General features: G+C 35.8%; 1 protein-coding gene across 1 annotated transcript; it reads right to left on the bottom strand.

Moving 5' to 3' along the window:
- Positions 1-2,518: 2,518 nt before the first annotated feature.
- Positions 2,519-17,822, bottom strand: LOC110728715. Its single transcript, XM_021908359.1, has 6 exons — positions 16,736-17,822; positions 15,600-16,540; positions 15,440-15,547; positions 15,140-15,196; positions 14,801-14,938; positions 2,519-3,067 (listed from the first exon to the last, which is right to left on the bottom strand). Exons 1-6 carry the CDS (start codon positions 17,820-17,822, stop codon positions 2,519-2,521), a joined length of 2,880 nt encoding a protein of 959 aa, XP_021764051.1.
- Between the last annotated feature and the right edge of the window lie 87 nt (positions 17,823-17,909).

Here is a 17,909-nt window from a genome sequence, read left to right as displayed (position 1 = left end):
GTATTTTTGTTTGGTGATTACTTGGTTATGGTGTAAAGAAATGCGCAATCTTTGCTTCACAATTTAGGTTAACCACAAAATTTTATATTTAGCCTACCTTAACCCTTTTTAACTTACGTTACAACCTTTGGGAAGACCTTTTGACCTAGGGGTTGAGTCATTCATCGGTGGAGGGAATCATGGGTTATAGCCTAAGGAAAGGGGATGCGAAGACAAGATGTCGAGTAAGCAAAAAATTTGATCTTTTTCCGGTTCCTTCGTGGAATCTATGAGACGCTCACTAAGGGGAGATATGAGATTAATAGGGGGAACACGGTAATACTGTTTGGGATGAAAGTGGAGTGTGATAACTAGTTCCTAGTCTCAGCATATTTATGTTTCAATCAACCTTAGGTATCTTGGAGCGTGCACTCCCTTACTTATTTAGAAAGATTTGCATTCATTTGTGCTTGTACATTTTAAAAAGTCCTTCCATGAACATGTGTTTGCTCTTCTTTTCTTTTGATTTCCTTCTTTATGATTTGCCTTGTTTGTATTATTATGAGAGTTATGGTTTAATCTATTAGGAAACCTTTATGAGAGCATCACTCGTCCTCTAGGGCGATCTAGGTGTTTAAATGGCTTGTCTTTAGTTGCTAAAATTGACTGTGATTCCTACGAAAGTGAGTTAGTGTATATTCTCATCCTCTATCTTTCTTGTTTCTTTATTTGATTGAATAAATTCATCATTTTTCCCTTGGGTTGGATTTTATTTTGCTCGAGGACGAGCAAAAGTTTAGCTTGGGGGAATTTGATCCGTGCCATTTATGACACCTTTAGACTATGTTTTCTTTATATTTCTATGCTTGTTTTTAGTCGTTTATGTCGTGTTTTTAGGGAATAATGCTTGATTTGCGTGTTTGTGTGTTAGTTTAGAGAAATGCGTGCTTTTAGTGGTTTTCTTATTATTTTATTCATTTCTCGGCTTTTTCCCTCGCTTCTCCGTTTGTTTGACTTGTTTTGTAGGTGTGTCGAGCTTCTCGGGATTTAATCATCAAGGAGGGAGCTCAAGTGAACTCAAGGAATTTAACGGAGCCAAGTTAGGGAAGCCAAGCACGCAAGTCAAGCCAATCCAAAAAAATAAAGGAAAATGAAGGCTTACAAAGTATCAAAAAGGACCTTTGTGCATTGTTTCGGCCATATCTTGAGGTCTGCAGATTGGATTGAGGTGGTTCAAGTTGGGTTAGAAACTAGACTTGAAGAGCTTTCCAATGATAGGTTTCAGGCCTTCATAGATTCCTAGATCGTGAGTTAAAGCCTTCCAAAGTTGGCCCTGCAAATCTGCCGTAACCCATTTCTGCCATTTTGGGCAGTAACTCTCCACGGGCTGGCCGCGGGCTTTCCGCTGGCGCGGGCCTTGGCCCCGTGGGCTCGGGCTTTGTCTGCGGGCGCGGCTTCCGGGGTGTCCGCGGGCGCGACCGATTTCTCTGAGGGCGCGGACTTCTGGGTCTTTTACGATTTTAAGTTTCTTTTCTCCTTTTGTTTATAGATTGTTTTTGGGGGTTATTATTATCATTCATTCACATAATTCTTAGTCTTAGAATAGTTTTCTCTCTTAGGTTGAGAGCTTCTCTCTCTAGATTAGGCTAGATTAGGAGTAGTTTTAGAGAGAGAAAGTGAAGGATTTCAATGGGATTGAGAGATTGAAAATACAAGGGTGACAATTGTGTTCAAGATCTTCTCTATTACCAATGAGCATTCTTAACTCTATCTCACCTTATTGTTTTGTTTAATTTCATGTTTGTTTGGTTTAATTTTGATGTTTGATGCTTGATTAGTATAATTGTTCTTGATATTTTGTTGATTCTTGATTTCCATAGTTGTTAGTTGATTGATGACGATTCTTGAATAGTTGTTTGGCTAGGAATTGGGTGAAACTTGTATGATTGATTTATTGTGATTAATTTGGAAATTGTGTTGATTGATTGTTGAGATTAAAGTGATTAGTGAAGGTTTGCATGTGTGTAATTCAATTAGGCCTTGAGAATTATGCTAGATTGCATTGTAATTGCTATTGACATGAACAATTGATTTAGGAATTGCAATTATCGATTGGTTTTGATTGAGATTCTCTTAGTTTGTTATTCATAGTGAACCCTAGCTTAACAATTAGGAGATAGCTCTTTGATTCCTATTGATTGCTCTTATCATTAGTCCTCACAACCTTTGATTGGCATGCTCTTCCCAAGTTGTTGCAATTGACATGATTACTTGTTGATCCCCGTTCCTAGTGTTTTATTTCCTTGGTTACTTGTTTTGTTAGTTGTTAGTATTCTCTCTTACCTTCGTCTTCGACCTAACTTAGGCGCATAATTAAAAGTGCTTGAACATTACCGTTCCTTTGGGTTCGACCCTTGACTTGCCTCTATAATCGTATTAGGGTTTGTTAAGTGTTTATAAATTTAGTTTGACCGAGGGAAGATTAGATAACGACCTAGTTTTCCCCTCGTCAGAAACTAACTCCTTTCTTTGTCGCATCTCAGGCAACAGTCTTGCATTTCCCATCCAATGAACTGTATACACACTCTAGGCCATCAGAAGTGAGTGGAATGCATTTTGTAAGCCAAGCATTGCACTTCTTACCAACTATCTGCATAACCTCAACTGATGAGACACGGGCTCCAGGTTTAGCAGCCAAAGTGCGCAGAACATCTTGGTAAACAACGCAGACATACTTAGTAGCACGCTTCTTTATTGGGTTAGAAGGCCACCTCACAGGTGCCTTCCCATTAGGCTTTTCAATAGATTCCAAACCCAAACTCTTCATCTCATACAAGAATTCACAGTGCTCTAGCTTGCCAATCCTTTCACTTAGGAGGTCATCAACCTGGACACCAAATTTAGCCCTCAGCCCCATTACAGCTTGCTTAGATGCTTTTTCAATTGTGGCTTTGAGGGTATCAGGTGGGCCGCCATTGTACACATAGGTCCCTAACACGTCACCTCTATCAAGGTGTAGCTCAACAGAATTCCCACCATTCACAGACAGAGTGTAAAGAGGAGCTGGTAGTTCCAAACATGCCACGACCTGGTTCAGCAAACACTAATAGGAATTGGATATATCCCGAGAGCGATTGTCCATCACATGTTCGTATGAACAAGCAACACAATAACACGTTCATGCCTCTAATGTACATCCTAACAGCAAAAACCACGTATAAGGAAAGCAGAACACCCAAGTCCTCAACCACAAGTAAACAAGACTAACCTACCTGCCCAAGCCAACATAAAATCCAAAGGAAAACCTTCTTCCTAAGTCAAAGGCTCTTATGGTTGTAGGATGAACCCAGCCACATGCATACCTTAAGAGACTAATCACACAACCCATGCCTTTAACATGCATCCTAACACAAACAATCATATATATGAAAGTAGAGAAGCAAAGCTCTAAACTACAAGTAAACAAGACCAAACTACCTGCCTAAATCGACTAAACATCTAGAGAGAATTCCTCGACATGAACCACAAACTGTTGACTAGACCACAATACTTTATCATAGTAATAAACAATGTAAAAATATAAAAGATGTTGCATTCAAGCAAAAATCTCAAAATCAGAAATGAAGATATAATCACGCAAGCTATGTAACTGTTACAGTTAGCAAAAGTAGAAAGCAAGCATAAAAAATCAAAATGGCAAAACTAACCATATTCATGAAGGAGCATCTAATATTACGTAATTCACAACATTTAAATCTCTAATATGAACTACAAACTGCACAAATAATCATAATTTTCTACCACACTAAAAAACCATGAAAATGTGGAAAATATGCTGCACACAAACAAAGTATCATGGAATTAAAATGACTAAAGTGACACTTACAAGAACACTTCTCTTCTGAAAGACAAAACAATTGAAGCTAATATAAAAAAGAAACATACAGAGAAACATCAGTGCTCACAAGCTGAATCCTCAAAAGGAAACACAAATACAACATTCAAAATAAAGCCCACAATCTACATAGATGACCACCAAACTAGAATAGAAGCAACCAAGAAGAGCATTTTTTTAGTATATAGAGGGTCAGACAAGATAACCAAAACTCAAGAAGCTTACTTCAGCAGCAAAGGAAAAGAAGCCTGCAATACTTCACCAGCAAACAAAGGCAGCATAAGTTGCACACCAAACCAGCAGAAGACACATTCGGTATGTCCATTTAAGTAATCCAACTGAAGCAATGAGAATGTGAACAATGAGCTCGTAAAATAGAGAAGTTTTTTAATCATGGAATCTTACTTGAAAGCAAACTTGAAATTACAGCTCAACCGCAAAATAATAAAGTTTGTTGATCATATAGTCTTAACTTAAAAGCAATTAAGTTTAAAATTGTACCTCAACGTCAATGTATGCTCCAACCTTGTAGAATGTTCCTTCCTTCCTTTCTCCATGCCCTCACTCCTTGAATGTAGACCCTATTTATAAACCCAATTTTTTTTCCTTTTGTTTTTTAATTTTTTGTTTCAAAATTAGCCAAAAAAAAGAGCTCTGCATACCAAAGCCTCTTAGAAGACCACAAAGACTCCTAGAGCAAAAGTCTCTAACAGTAAAAAAAATTAAAGGGATAGAATATTTTTATCATTACTAATACAAAAACACCCACAAAACCAATGGAAAAAGGGAGCAACTGCTGGGTTTTAGGCTGACTCTAGCAGATCAAACCGGCCAAATCACATCCCCAGCCTTTGAATGTCAAACCTAACACAATAAACCTTAAAAATTAATAGAAAAGACATTGGTAACTTCTAGCACGCCTGATCATAATCTGAGCATAGCAGCACCTTCCAAAACACAAGGAACCAACAACTTTAAGCCACAATTAGGCTTAATCCTCTACCACATAAATTCAACACAATTAGCAAATAAAGCCATCAAGCTAAATGTTCACTAATTACAAACACAAATGTAGCTTAAAATTAAGCACAATGTCCAATTCATATCCTTCCAAACTAAACAAAGTGATTAAATAAACGACAACTAAGCTCATGACAATATTTGTATTTGCCAATCCCTTAAAATATTGTACAATCTACCTAAAAGCAGCATATTATATGTGCACTAATCATCAGCATTAATTTAGCACAATCTGTAGGCCAATCACCATAAACCAAACAAACTAATCCAAACTAAATCCCTCTAGCACAAAAATCCAACATACAGTGAAAAGTATCAACTTTCGATTTTGCAAAATTTAAAATGCGAAATATTACAAACTAAACAAATCAATCTAAACTAAATCTTCTTGAATTTTAACACCATCAGCTAGCTAAAAATTACAATGTAACACAACAAATATTATGACAGGTAATTGTTAAATTTTGACACTTAAATACACTCCTTACAACACAATAAAATAATCCAGTGTTAAACAAAATTTAACACCACAAATTCCTACAACATTCCTAATCCTAATACATCCTTATTCCTCTGTACATGCAGGACACCATAAAGTGAAATCATCTGTGCATGCAAGCCGCCACCTGTCCACAACCAAGAAAACTAAGTTAGCAACCTTGTAGACACCCAAATGTGTCTGCCCAAAACCAAACCAAGTGATGAATACCTTTCATGTCATTTGATTATCGAACAAAGAAAAAGTGTGAAATGTCCATGATATGGGTCCAATAATAGTGTAGTTGAATGGGTCTTGAAAAAACCTTTCCAACGATATATTATAAGCCCATTCCGATGAATAATGAGAAAGTTATGGCCAAAATACTAAACTGAGCCCAGTTTGATCTTTATATGCGGCCCAATGATCTAGAGGAGGGTCTATTATGATTTATCATTCCTAATGCAATTAGGATTGAAACTTTTTTTCTAGAATATTCTAGAAAGTTCTCTTAAGTCCTAATGGAGTTAGGATTGATAATTATGTTTCAAAGAGTTTGAAATTGAATAAAACTACTCCTTTTAAAAATCCTTGTTTTGTACGAAGTGAAATATATTCAAATATTATTTTCGCGCCTCATAATATTTTTCCAAATTTATATGGTTGGATAGATTTTGAAATTATATTTCCAAAGATATATTAGAATATTAAATCCAAGCTATTACGAAAAAGATATGAATGGAATCTGAAACTCTATCCAAAACTGAAACCGTTCCACTATTTTGGTCATATCTTTTTATCTACAAATTATTTTAATATGATTCAATTGGGTTGTAAAGTAGACTTCAGGTGCTTTCCAACGAAAAATTATATGCCTTATTTGGACTTATGGATAAAAAGATATGATAAAAACAAAATCCGCAAAAACTGCTGTCCATCGAGTTTTATTTCGATTCGAATTCAGATTCTTTTCTTATTCTTCGACCCTCTTTTTTCTCTATAAATAGAGGTTATATCTCCCCTTTTTCAAATCACCAATGCTAACCAACTCTCATCTAGAATTTCTTGATTTTCTCTCCCTCTTTCTAGCCTAGCCTTTTACAAACAAAATTCCTCATACATTAGCACTAGACACACCCAACCAAGTTCGAAGTTGCCTTCACCCTAGACGTGAAAGGTTTGATATTTCTGAGGGTTTAGTCCCAAGTCTCTATTTCAATTATTTAATTATTTTCTTCATTATTATATTTCCCTTGAAGTTACTAACGTGTGTATTTTGTTATTAGAAAGAGATACTAGACATCCAAGTAAGTACTTTAATTGTTTAATTGAAATTATAATATAGAAATCATGCTTAGATTGTTATTTTGATTCCTAGTATCATGTTAGGATGATTTTTTTAGTATCATGCTTAGATTGTTATTTTATGATGATTTTTACGATTATTATTATTATGTTGCTTTATCTTTTTATTTATTGTTATTGCTTGATCACACCTTTTATGCATGTTTAAAGGGAATTGGTACTTGTAATCACGCTTAATAAGATAATTAATAATCTTGTTTAGGGTTATTATGATTATAATTCAAGTGATCACCAATAATAGTTTTATTTGTGCATTAATATTCAACCAACATAGATTAAACAGGTTTAGGGTAAACCTATTGATTGCATGTAAGTCAGAAATCGCACATGAATACGAGAAGAATAAAGTAGAGGCCTATTATTAGGGCAGGTTTTTTCTCTTTTTGATTGGATTTGTACCTGCATCCCCGAATTTCCAGTCTTGGTTCCAGACTTATTGGAGTTGACAATCTCTTGGATCGTTAAGGGGTGTAACCTTCACCCTGTGAACGGTTTACAAGTTCCTAAAACTTGTTGGCGACTCTTTTGCTCTAGCTTCCTTCCCTTTGGACGCCACATGCTTAAGTGTATGATCACAGTGGGGTTCAAGTTTGGGGTAATGCTTGAAATATTCCCTACAGTTTTTTGGCGACTCCTATGGGGAGGATTTCTATTTTAATTCCTGAAATTTATTTCGGCAATGATTTAAAATGAGTGGATGAGACTCAAAAAGTTCTAAGTATGTTATGTGCGTAATTTTGATTAACATTATTGTCATATGCATAAAAAATATCTCATTGGAAAGACCATCCGTAATGAGTTAAAAACATAGGATTTTTTACACGTAGAAAATTTGAGGAATATCTTTCACAACTAGAATCGAAATAATGCTGCGAAAAACTAGAAAATGTTATCGAACACAGAAAGCTGCTGAGGCATGTAGGAACTGGCGTCTAGCAAACAGAGCCCGTCGCCGATGATATGGCTCTTTCGCCAAGCGAAAATTCTGTTTTCAGGCGACACGACTATATTGCGGCGACAGTCTTTGTTGGCTGTGGCTGTGTTCTTTCAATACCGAGCCAGAAATATGATAACTAATTTCGACCAGTTCTAGCACTGTTGGCTCGATTCTACTTCCTGATTGAGTTTTTCTCACTTTTCTGAAACCCATATGTGTTCTACATATGGACATAACCCTCTGGGAATTTATGCTCCATCTACGTAATTGAACGCTCTGAGCAATAAAGGGTACATCCGAGAATGTTGAATTCACCAAACCATGGAAGCGAGTTTAACTCGCGGGGTCCCATCAACTCGCGCCAACCCTTCCAAAGGTAAGGATTTTGCGTGGTGCATCCGGAATCATAACCATGGACCCTCTTTGACTAACCCATATCCCAAACTTTAGAGAACTAGAGCCATTGTTAGGTTGCAAACTCATTGCATCATATTGTGCCTACTTGACTATTTGTGCATTATTTTTTGTGCATACTCTATGTGTTTTTCCTAACCGTTTGTATGATTTGTTATTAAGTCTAAATAAACTAATTAATGACTAAAGGAATTTTCTTAATTAACTAAATAATTAATTTGAGATAATAAAATATACCTTAAATCGAGTTATAGTTCCTTTAAGTCAACTCGGATTTTTATTCCGGTATACTGCACAAGCGTCAACTTGTCTTGGTCATAGCTGTAATTTTAGAAAGATTTAAGAGTCTTAAAACCTTTGGATCTGTTGCCCCAAGTTTTATCTTTAATTTGGCATTGGTTTCATCCCAATCAGAGTCATAGATAAAAAGTTATGACTAAAAAACCACAGCCTGTCCAGTTTAATGCATATACGTGAAGTCTTAACTTAGTCTTTGTTCGAGTCTAGTCACATAGTCTAGCCACATGGTCATGACACGAGTCATAAAATGTTACCTACATTCACTAGTCTTAGCACACACTTTTTACATACTCTTTTCACACTATGACCATGTCTTAGTTTCATGCGTGAGTCGGTTTTTTCCATCATTTGAGTTGGGGGTACATTATATTCCAAATTTTTTCATATCTCTTCATCTACATCATCTTTTCATTCTCTACATGCTTTCTCCATATCACAACCTTCATTCTTCCTACTTTCTTCCATCCATGCATGTTGAATCGAGTTTGAGTCATGTGATAAACAAAAAAAAATGAGGGTAATGATGAAACAAATGCATAAGGCAAGTTTCTCACCAAGATTTCATGCTTTCTTCTTCTTTTTTCAAACCCTACCCCAATAAGTCTAGCATAGGAACCCTTCATCCTCCTAGAATTTATTCTTAAAGTTTGATTTTTACCCTTCACCTTTTCAAATAAAATGAGCATTTATTTCCTTACATATGATCATTGCATTGCAAAAAAAAAAAAAAAAGGAAAAAAAATCCATGTCAAACTAAGCACAAGGTATACCAATGATTTAAGGCACCCCTTTTAGCCACATCATATCACCTTTCACCTTTCAAATATACAATCCTTTTTTGATAAACCACTTTGAGCCTCGTCTTTCATTTTTCAACCCATATATCTACCTAACCTTTGGGATGGGATGGTGTGCAACTTATGCAATTTTCAATTTCATAAAAAGCTTGAGTGACATCAAAAGATTGAAGTAGCAAAAAATAAGCAAAAAAATAATAAAAGTGTACAAAAAGGCAAGTGTTCCAATTTCTTTGATATGAAAATGTCTTTCATATGAACACGTCTCAGATTGCGTTTCTTATCGAGTGCTCAGTACCGTGCCTGAGAAACATGAATGCCAAGTGAGTGACAGACCGCATGATCGGGATTGCCCACACTTATAAAAACAAAAGTTCAAAATTAATAAATGCAAAAGCAAAACAATAGAAAAGAGAGCTAAAAAAAAATTTAAAAGCCTCAAGCATAAAAATATAAAGTTTCAAAAGAAAGGTTGCACACCTTGGGGGCTTATCTAGGGTCTTGAGCCTTTATCCCTTTCTTCTTCAACCTTTAGCCTAACCACGTTACAACCCTTCAAAAGACCTTTTTGAGGTATACACACTTGTGCGAGGTTCGGCTAGAGCTACGTTCGGTCTGATTCCTAACGGATACGTAGGAAACCATACTTCGAGGTGTGACCGTAATAAAAATACATTCACATTCACACATCATGATCACATCAAGGGATATCCTATGCTCATCCCTATCTACTTAGAGCTAGACTTGGGGGCTTGATCCTTACATCATTAGCTTACCTAGCCTAAGAGTCACCATTTTTTAACTCTTCTCTATAAACTTTTCCATAAACTTAGCCCTTGCGGCCTAACTTTAGTGTCACTATCACACACATCACGGATACATGACCAAATATACTTCCCTTAGGAACCCTTTGTCATGAAATCTTAACATAACGCTGAAGCATGCCTTGTCATATCAAAATAACTCATCACTTGTAATCGTTATCGCATCACGAAGTATGAAGTGCTTAGCCTCCGTGCCTAAGTTACCTGCATACTTTCATTATTGAGTCAACTAGGATAGCCTAGGATGAATTAACCTTTGCACCATGAGAGACAACATCAAACGCATATACTTAGCTAAGCTCATTCAACATGCACCTTCAAAAAATTCTCTTCTTGCTTTCTTCGCGTCTTTCTTTTTTGGGAGAAAGTCGGTACCCTCCACAAAAATGACGGAATTTTTTTTCTTTTTCGCATTTTGAGTCAAGCACATCACAATACAACGCACACACGAGCCATGAGTCACACGTGTCAATTCACCTTGGGTCAACCTCAAGTCAGTCAGTCATGTTGAGTCAACCTCAAGTCTGTCAGTCACGTTGAGTCAACCTCAAGTCAGCCAGTCACGTTGAGTCAATCACCTTAGGTCAACCCTAAGAAAAAAAATCAAGCCTTAGGTCAACCCTAAGAAAAGCACTAGCAAAGTCTTTTGACAATCTTTTGATTTTTACAGGATACAACTATTCAGTAAAGCTCCTGTTCGCAGCCAACCGAACGATCGCAACAAACATTCAAGTATCATATCATTCAAAAAGCTCTTTGTTCAGAGACGCGTTGACATACCATCAAAGCTCTTTTGTTCAAAGACGCGTTCACATATCATCAAAGCTCTTTTGTTCATAGACACGTGGACATGTCAAAGCTCTTTTGTTTAGAGACGCGTGAACATATAAAAAAAAGCTCTATTTCTCAGAGACGAGTGAACATCAAAACAACAAGATGGTGTTCCCTAGCTTGTGGAAAGTTGTCACAACTGCAAACACAACAAATCGGTTACTAAAGAGACGTGTGCTCGACAGTGCAAGATACGCGTTTCTTAACTTTTATCTATTTAACTAATGGTAGTTTGCAGGTATCGGCGTTACAAGAACGATTTAGGATCGCAGAACGTTCTGAATCATTCTCCATCCCTATTGATACTTTGACTTTTGTTTTCGAAACTTGCGTTTCTCCAAACTCAGTCAAAGTGGGGGCTCCTATAGACACCCAAATATGTCTCCCCAAAACCAAACCCAGTGATGAATACCATTCATGTCATTTGATTATCGAACAAAGCGATAGTGTGAAAAGTATGATGAGGATGTTTTTATTAAAGTATCTATTCTTTCAGTTTTTTAAAATATTTCTTTTCTTACCCTATTTATGAAAAACGTACATTCTAGTTTATTTTGGTCCATGATATGGGTCCAATAATAGTGTAGTTGTATGGGTCTTGAAAAAACATTTCCAACGATATATTATAAACCCAATTCCGATGAATAATGAGGAAGCTATGGCCAAAATACTAAATTGGGCCCGGTTTGATCTTTATATGCGGCTCAATGATCTAGAGGAGGGCCTATTATGATTTATCATTCCTAATGCAATTAGGATTGATTATAGTCTTCTAGAATATTCTAGAAGGTTATCATAAATCCTAATGGAGTTAGGATTGATAATTATGTTTCAAAATGTTTGAAATTAAATAAAACTACTCCTTTTAAGAATCCTTATTTTGTACGAAGTGGAATATATTCAAATATTATTTTCGTGCCTCACAATCTTTATCCAAATTTTATATAGTTGGATAAATTTTGAAATTATATTTCCAATGATATATTATAATATTAAATCCAAGCTATAACGAAAAAGATATGATTGGAATGTGAAACTCTATCCAAAACTGAAACTGTTCTACTATTTCAGATATATCTTTTTATCTACAAATGTTTTTTTATCTGATTCTAATTGGGTTGAAAAGTAGACTTCAGGTTCTTTCCAAAGACATATTATATGCTTTATTTGGTCTTCTGGATCAAAAGATATAATAAAAACAAACTCCGCAAAAAACTGTTGTCCATCGAGTTTTATTTCGATTCGAATTCAGATTCTTTTCTTATTCTTCGACCCTCTTTTTTCTCTATAAATAGAGGTCATATCTCCCCTTTTTCAAATCACCGATGCTAACCAACTCTCACCTAGAATTTCTAGATTTTCTCTCCCTCTTTCTAGCCTAGCCTTTTACAAACAAAATTTCTCATACATTAGCACTAGACACACCCAACCAAGTTCGAAGTTGCCTTCGCCCTAGACGTGAAAGGTTTGATATTTCTGAGGGTTTAGTCCCAAGTCTCTATTTCAATTATTTAATTTATTTTCTTGATTATTATATTTCCCTTGAAGTTACTAAAATTGTTTAATTGAAATTATGATATAGAAATCATGCTTAGATTGTTATTTTGATTCCTAGTATTATGTTAGGATGGTTTTCTTAGTATCATGTTTAGGGTAATAACTAAAAATTCCTAATATCAATTATGATTAAAAGAATGCTTCCTATTTCTTTCCTAATATCATGTTAGTATCATGCTAGGGCTATATATTTGATCTTTGATTGTTTAGTGACATGCTAGGGTTTGTTATTAATGTTGTTAGTATCATGACTAGGATCTCGCTATTATTATGTTTTAACATGATTATTTTATTGATGATTATTACGATTATTATTATTATTATTATTAGTATTATAATAATAATAATAATAATAATAATAATAATAATAATAATTATTACTATTATTATTATTATTATTATTATTATTATTATGTTGCATTATATTTTTATTTATTGTTATTGCTTGATCACACCTTTTATGAATGTTTAAAAGGAATTGGTACTTGTAATCACGCTTAATAAGATAATTAATAATCTTATTTAGGGTTAACATGATTATAATTCAAGTGATCGCCAATAATAGTATTTTTTGTGCATTAATATTCAAACAACATAGATTAAACAGGTTTAGGGTAAACCTATTGATTGCATGTTAGTCAGAAATCGCACATGAATACGAGAAGTATAAAGTAGAGGCCTGTTATTAGGGCCGGTTCTTTCTCTTTTAGATCGGATTTGTACCTTCATCTTTGAACTTCCAGTCTTGGTTCCAGACCTATTGGAGTTGACGATCTCTTGGATCGTTAAGGGGTGTAACCTACACCCTGTGAATGGTTTACAAGTTCCTAAAACTTGTTGGCGACTCTTTTGCTCTAGCTTCCTTCCCTTTGGACGCCACCATGCTTAAGTGTATGATCAAAGTGGAGTTTTAGTTTGGGGGAATGCTTGAAATATTCCATACTAACCCGGTAATCAAGAGCCAATAAAACACCACCTAAGCATTTTAGCAGAGAGACTAGTGGGAGCCAACAGATCATCGGCAGCAAAAATAAGAGCAAAATAATAGTAGTACTTTTTTAGGGGCAAAAAAGTCACCACACTATTATTAAGGGAGATCCAACTTTGCCAATTCTCACTTTTAAATTGTAATAGTTATATATTGGTCCACACACATCATATATATGACTTCCAAAAGGTCAATAGCTCCTTCACCCTTTCATCTAAAAGGTAACTTGGTCATCTTACCTTATCAAGCATGATTTTTAATTCTCAAGTGATTCATAATCAAATAAGAATAAGAGTCCTTCCATTTGTGACTTTAGATGTTGTAGACACTTGATTGTGTCTCCCCAAATACCAAACCCAGTGATAAATATCTTTTACGTCATTGATTACTGAACGAGGTGAAATGTGAGAGATTCTCGTAATGCACCTGTTTTTGATAAAAAATACTTCTTTCTTTTTTCAAAAATATTTCTTTTCGTACCTTATTGATGAAAAATATCCATACCAATTTAGTTTATTCCATCATATGGGACCAATAATAGTGTATTTGGATAGGGTTTGGAGTTTTCCAATGATATATTATAAGCCCAATTCCAATAATTAATGAGGAAGTTATGGTCAAAATACTAAATTGGGCCCAAAACAATTTTATATAGCACAATGATCAAGTGGAGGGCCCATTATTATTATTCCCTAAATTATTAGAAATTTCTTTAATTTTCTAAAGTAATCTAGAATGTTATTTTTAATTCTAATAGGATTAGGCTTAATAATTGTACTTTTATATTATTTAGAAAAGATAAAGAATCAATTTGAAATAAAACAAGTGTTTTAAAACGATAAAGCTGATTTTAATTAAGATAATTACGGAGTTTAATTACCTAATTATATTAGGAAAAAGACTTTGTACAGGATTTTTATCCTGATTGCGCCATCACAATAGGGTTTGTCGCGTCATGATAGCTCTATCGAGTCGCGATAAGGCTTGTTTTACTTTGAGTCAAATTCTGACTCTTTTCAAAGCGTTTCAGATGTTTTCTCTATAAGTAGGGGCGTAATTTCCCCATTTTCAATCATCAACAATCATCTATTCTATTCTTTCACTCTCAAAGCTAGAAGCTTATTCTTTCTCCCTCTTTTTTTTTTTTTTTTTTTTTTTTTTTTTGGAAAATATGAGAAATTTTATTACCAAAAGGAAAAGTTACAACCTATAAAAGCTAAGTTATAACAAACACCAAACTCCACAAGACCTGAAAAAACAGGCCAACCAACCACCAAACAGTTCAAGCTCAATCTCCTGCCACCTTCTAGGAAGGGTTCAAGAGAAAGAGAAAAGAACAACCTGAGCTCAAGTTTCCACCCACCTTCTAGGAAGGGTTCTGGAAACTAAGCCCTCTGAATCCAAATACCATATACTGTTTCAGTGAAGGCTACATGGATCACTTTGTTTTTCAATCTGGAACTTCTGCAGATTTTCTTCAACCATTCAATCTCATCACCAAACTGCTGAACAGGCTTGGAAACATGTAAGATACTCAACACCTTGTTCCAAACCTGCCTAGAGTACTCACAATCAAAGAATAAGTGCTGAACACTTTCATTGCTATTCAAGCACAAGAAACACCTTGGATCACAAGAAATGTGCTAATGTAGCAACCTATCCTTATTGACAAGCCTATCCCACAAATCTAGCCACAAGATAAATACACTTTTAGGGGTTGCTAAGTTATGACAAATGACCCTCTTCCAAGGAACCTTAGGAACTTGAGGCCTAATAGCAGCATAAAGCTTCTTGATTTTCATCTTGTTGCCCTGTATGAAACCATCCCATCCCCCTTGATCATTCACAATATCTCTACAACTCAGAATCTTCTTCAAAAACTAAGAGCATTTGGCAGGGGTAGGAGTGGTCCAACAATTTTTATGCTTGAAATAATAGATATGGACCCACTTAACCCAAAGATTATCGGCCTTGTGAGCAATATCCCAAAGTAACTTAGTGACAACTGATTAATTCCACTCAGGAAGAGAAAGCAAGTTCCAGCCACCACAGACTTTAGGAAGACAGACATAATTCCAAGCAACCAAAGATTTCTTAGCAGGGGCAGAGGATCCAGTCCAAAGAAAGCACCTGAATCTAGCCTCAATCTCTTTCAGAATTTTCTTTAGCAAGATAAAAATTTGAGCCCAATATGTCTTTAATACCAAACAATACACTCTTCACCAACTGAAGCCTCCCAGCATAGAACAAGTGTTTAGCCATCCACCCTTGGATTCTAGCAGTCACCTTCTCCACCAAAGGCCTACACTGAGCAATAGTAAGCTTCTTAGAAGAGAGAGGGACCCCAAGATACCTAAAAAGAATAGTGCCTTGAGAAACACCAAGAAGCTCTCTCAGCTCTGTCTGAACATCAACAGAAACTCCTCCAAGATAGACTTCACTTTTATCAAGATTAGCAGAAAGCCTGGAAGCACCCGAGAATTTCAAGAAGGCTTGGAAGAAAAGCTTCACAGAAACACTATCAGCTCTAGAAAACATCAATAGATCATCAGCAAACATCATGTGAGTTAGGTTTAACTTTTCACACCTAGGATGAAAGTTAAAATCAGGAGTTAACCTAAGCTCATCAAGGCACCTGGAAAGGTATTCCATACGAATAGAAAAAACAAAGGGAGACATAGGGTCACCTTGTCTTAAACCTTTCTTAGCTTCAAAAGGAGGGGCAGGAAAACCATTAATAAGAACAGAATAAGAGACAGAAGTAAGACAAGTCCAGACCCAGCTAACAAATCTCTGAGGGAAACCAAGCTCCTGCATAATAGTAATTAAGAATCCCCACTCAACTGAATCATAGGCTTTCTTCAAATCCACCTTAACCATGCATCTAGGTGAGATAAATTTGTGATCATAGCCTTTGATAAATTTAGTTGCAAGAAGGATATTGTCACCAATGTGCTTGACTGGAATAAAACCTGCTTGGGCATCATCAATGACCTCACCAATGATAGCAACAAGTCTAGCAGTTATGACCTTAGAAATGAGCTTATAAACCACAATGCAACAAGCTATAGGTCTAAAATCCCTAACATGGGAAGCATTAGGGATTTTAGGAACAAGGGTGATAGTTGTGCAATTCCATTGCTTAGGCAAGGTCCCTTTAGTAAATAAATCAATAACACTAGCATAAATATCATCTTTCACAATATGCCAAGCTCTCTTAAAGAAAAAGGAGTTAAAGCCATCAACACCAGGAGCTTTAGTGTTATCAATTCCCTTAAGGGCAGCATCAATTTCAGCATGAGAAACAGGTTGAATGAGATAACTCTAAGCAAAAGAGCTAAGCTGTTTACCCCTCCTCATAGTAACAAGGTCAACATCAGGAAGCCAAGGAGCCTGAGTCCCTAAAAAAGACTTATAGAAGAAGATAACTTCATGAGAAATAGCATCCGGATCCTTAAGCAAAACCTGGTTAGAGTCAAAGATGGAGTCAATTCTATTCCTTGCTTGTCTATTCTTCATCAGTGAGAAAAAATAATGAGAATTTCCATCTCCAAGCTTAATCCAGTTGATCCTAGATTTTTGTTTGAAGATGCTTTCCTGAATATCATTCCGGTGTTTGACAACCTTAATAGCATCATATTCTTTAGCATATAAATCCAAATCATTAGGATTCTGAGCCATTAAGTTCTGAATTCCAGCAAGCTCAACATTAGCTTGATTAATCTTATCCTCAATGTTGCCAAACTGCTTGCTATTAAGAGACTTGATACTAGAATTCACATAATTAAGCTTCTTCCAAACAGAACTACCAGAACCCCAAGCCTGAGAAACAGTATCAAGGAAATCAGGATGATCAGCAATACAGTTTAGAAACTTGAAAGGTCTACCTCTCACAGCAGGGGTAGAACAAATATCCAACAGAACTGGACTGTGATCAGATAAAGAAGGGGGGAGATAGACAGTCTCAACATGCCCATGAGAGGCCAGCCAAGCTTGTTTACCAAAGACTCTATCAATCCTAGAAAGAGTTCTAGGACCAGTGTGAGCCTTATTTGACCAAGAGTAGAAGGCTCCTTTGCTCTTGACCTTAGTGAGGTCCAAATCATCAACCAAACTCTGGAAATCTCTAGTATCATAATCAGTAACATTAGTACCATGAAGCCTATCTGAAGTATGAAGAACAGAGTTAAAGTCACCAGCACAAAGCCAAGGAGAATGCTGAATAGAGATGTTCCTAATTCCTTCCCACATAGGAAGCCTATCATGAATAGAGTGAAGCCCATAGACAACAGTGAGATGAATTTGAGTAGAAAGACCCTTAGAAGAGACACTACAATGAATAAATTGTTCATGAATCTTCAAGACATTGATAGTTACTCTATCTGCATTCCAACCAAGACAAATCCTCCCTTTGGGAGAATGATCATAATTGCACATCCAAAGCCAAGTAGAGCCAAACTTCTTCTACTAATTGAGAACATTTTTTGATTTGATTTTTGTTTCAAGAAGACCAATAACATCAAC

This window comes from Chenopodium quinoa, unplaced genomic scaffold (genome assembly GCF_001683475.1).
Source record: "Chenopodium quinoa cultivar QQ74 unplaced genomic scaffold, ASM168347v1, whole genome shotgun sequence".
Taxonomy (NCBI): Eukaryota; Viridiplantae; Streptophyta; class Magnoliopsida; order Caryophyllales; family Amaranthaceae; genus Chenopodium; species Chenopodium quinoa.
The sequence above is the reverse complement of the archived record's forward strand: the minus strand, read 5'-3'. Positions and strand labels throughout refer to the sequence as shown.

Bases quoted from the DNA above. Each gene is read 5' to 3' on its own strand.
- LOC110728715 (XM_021908359.1), bottom strand. From the start codon at position 17,822: ATGTGCAATTATGATCATTCTCCCAAAGGGAGGATTTGTCTTGGTTGG. The intron at 15,548-15,599 runs GTATTGTTTGGT...ATCTTGCTAAAG, and splicing joins GGCTTCAGTTGGTGAAGAGT to AAAATTCTGAAAGAGATTGA. The intron at 3,068-14,800 runs GTATATGGTATT...TTGCTGAACCAG, and splicing joins ATGTAGCCTTCACTGAAACA to GTCGTGGCATGTTTGGAACT.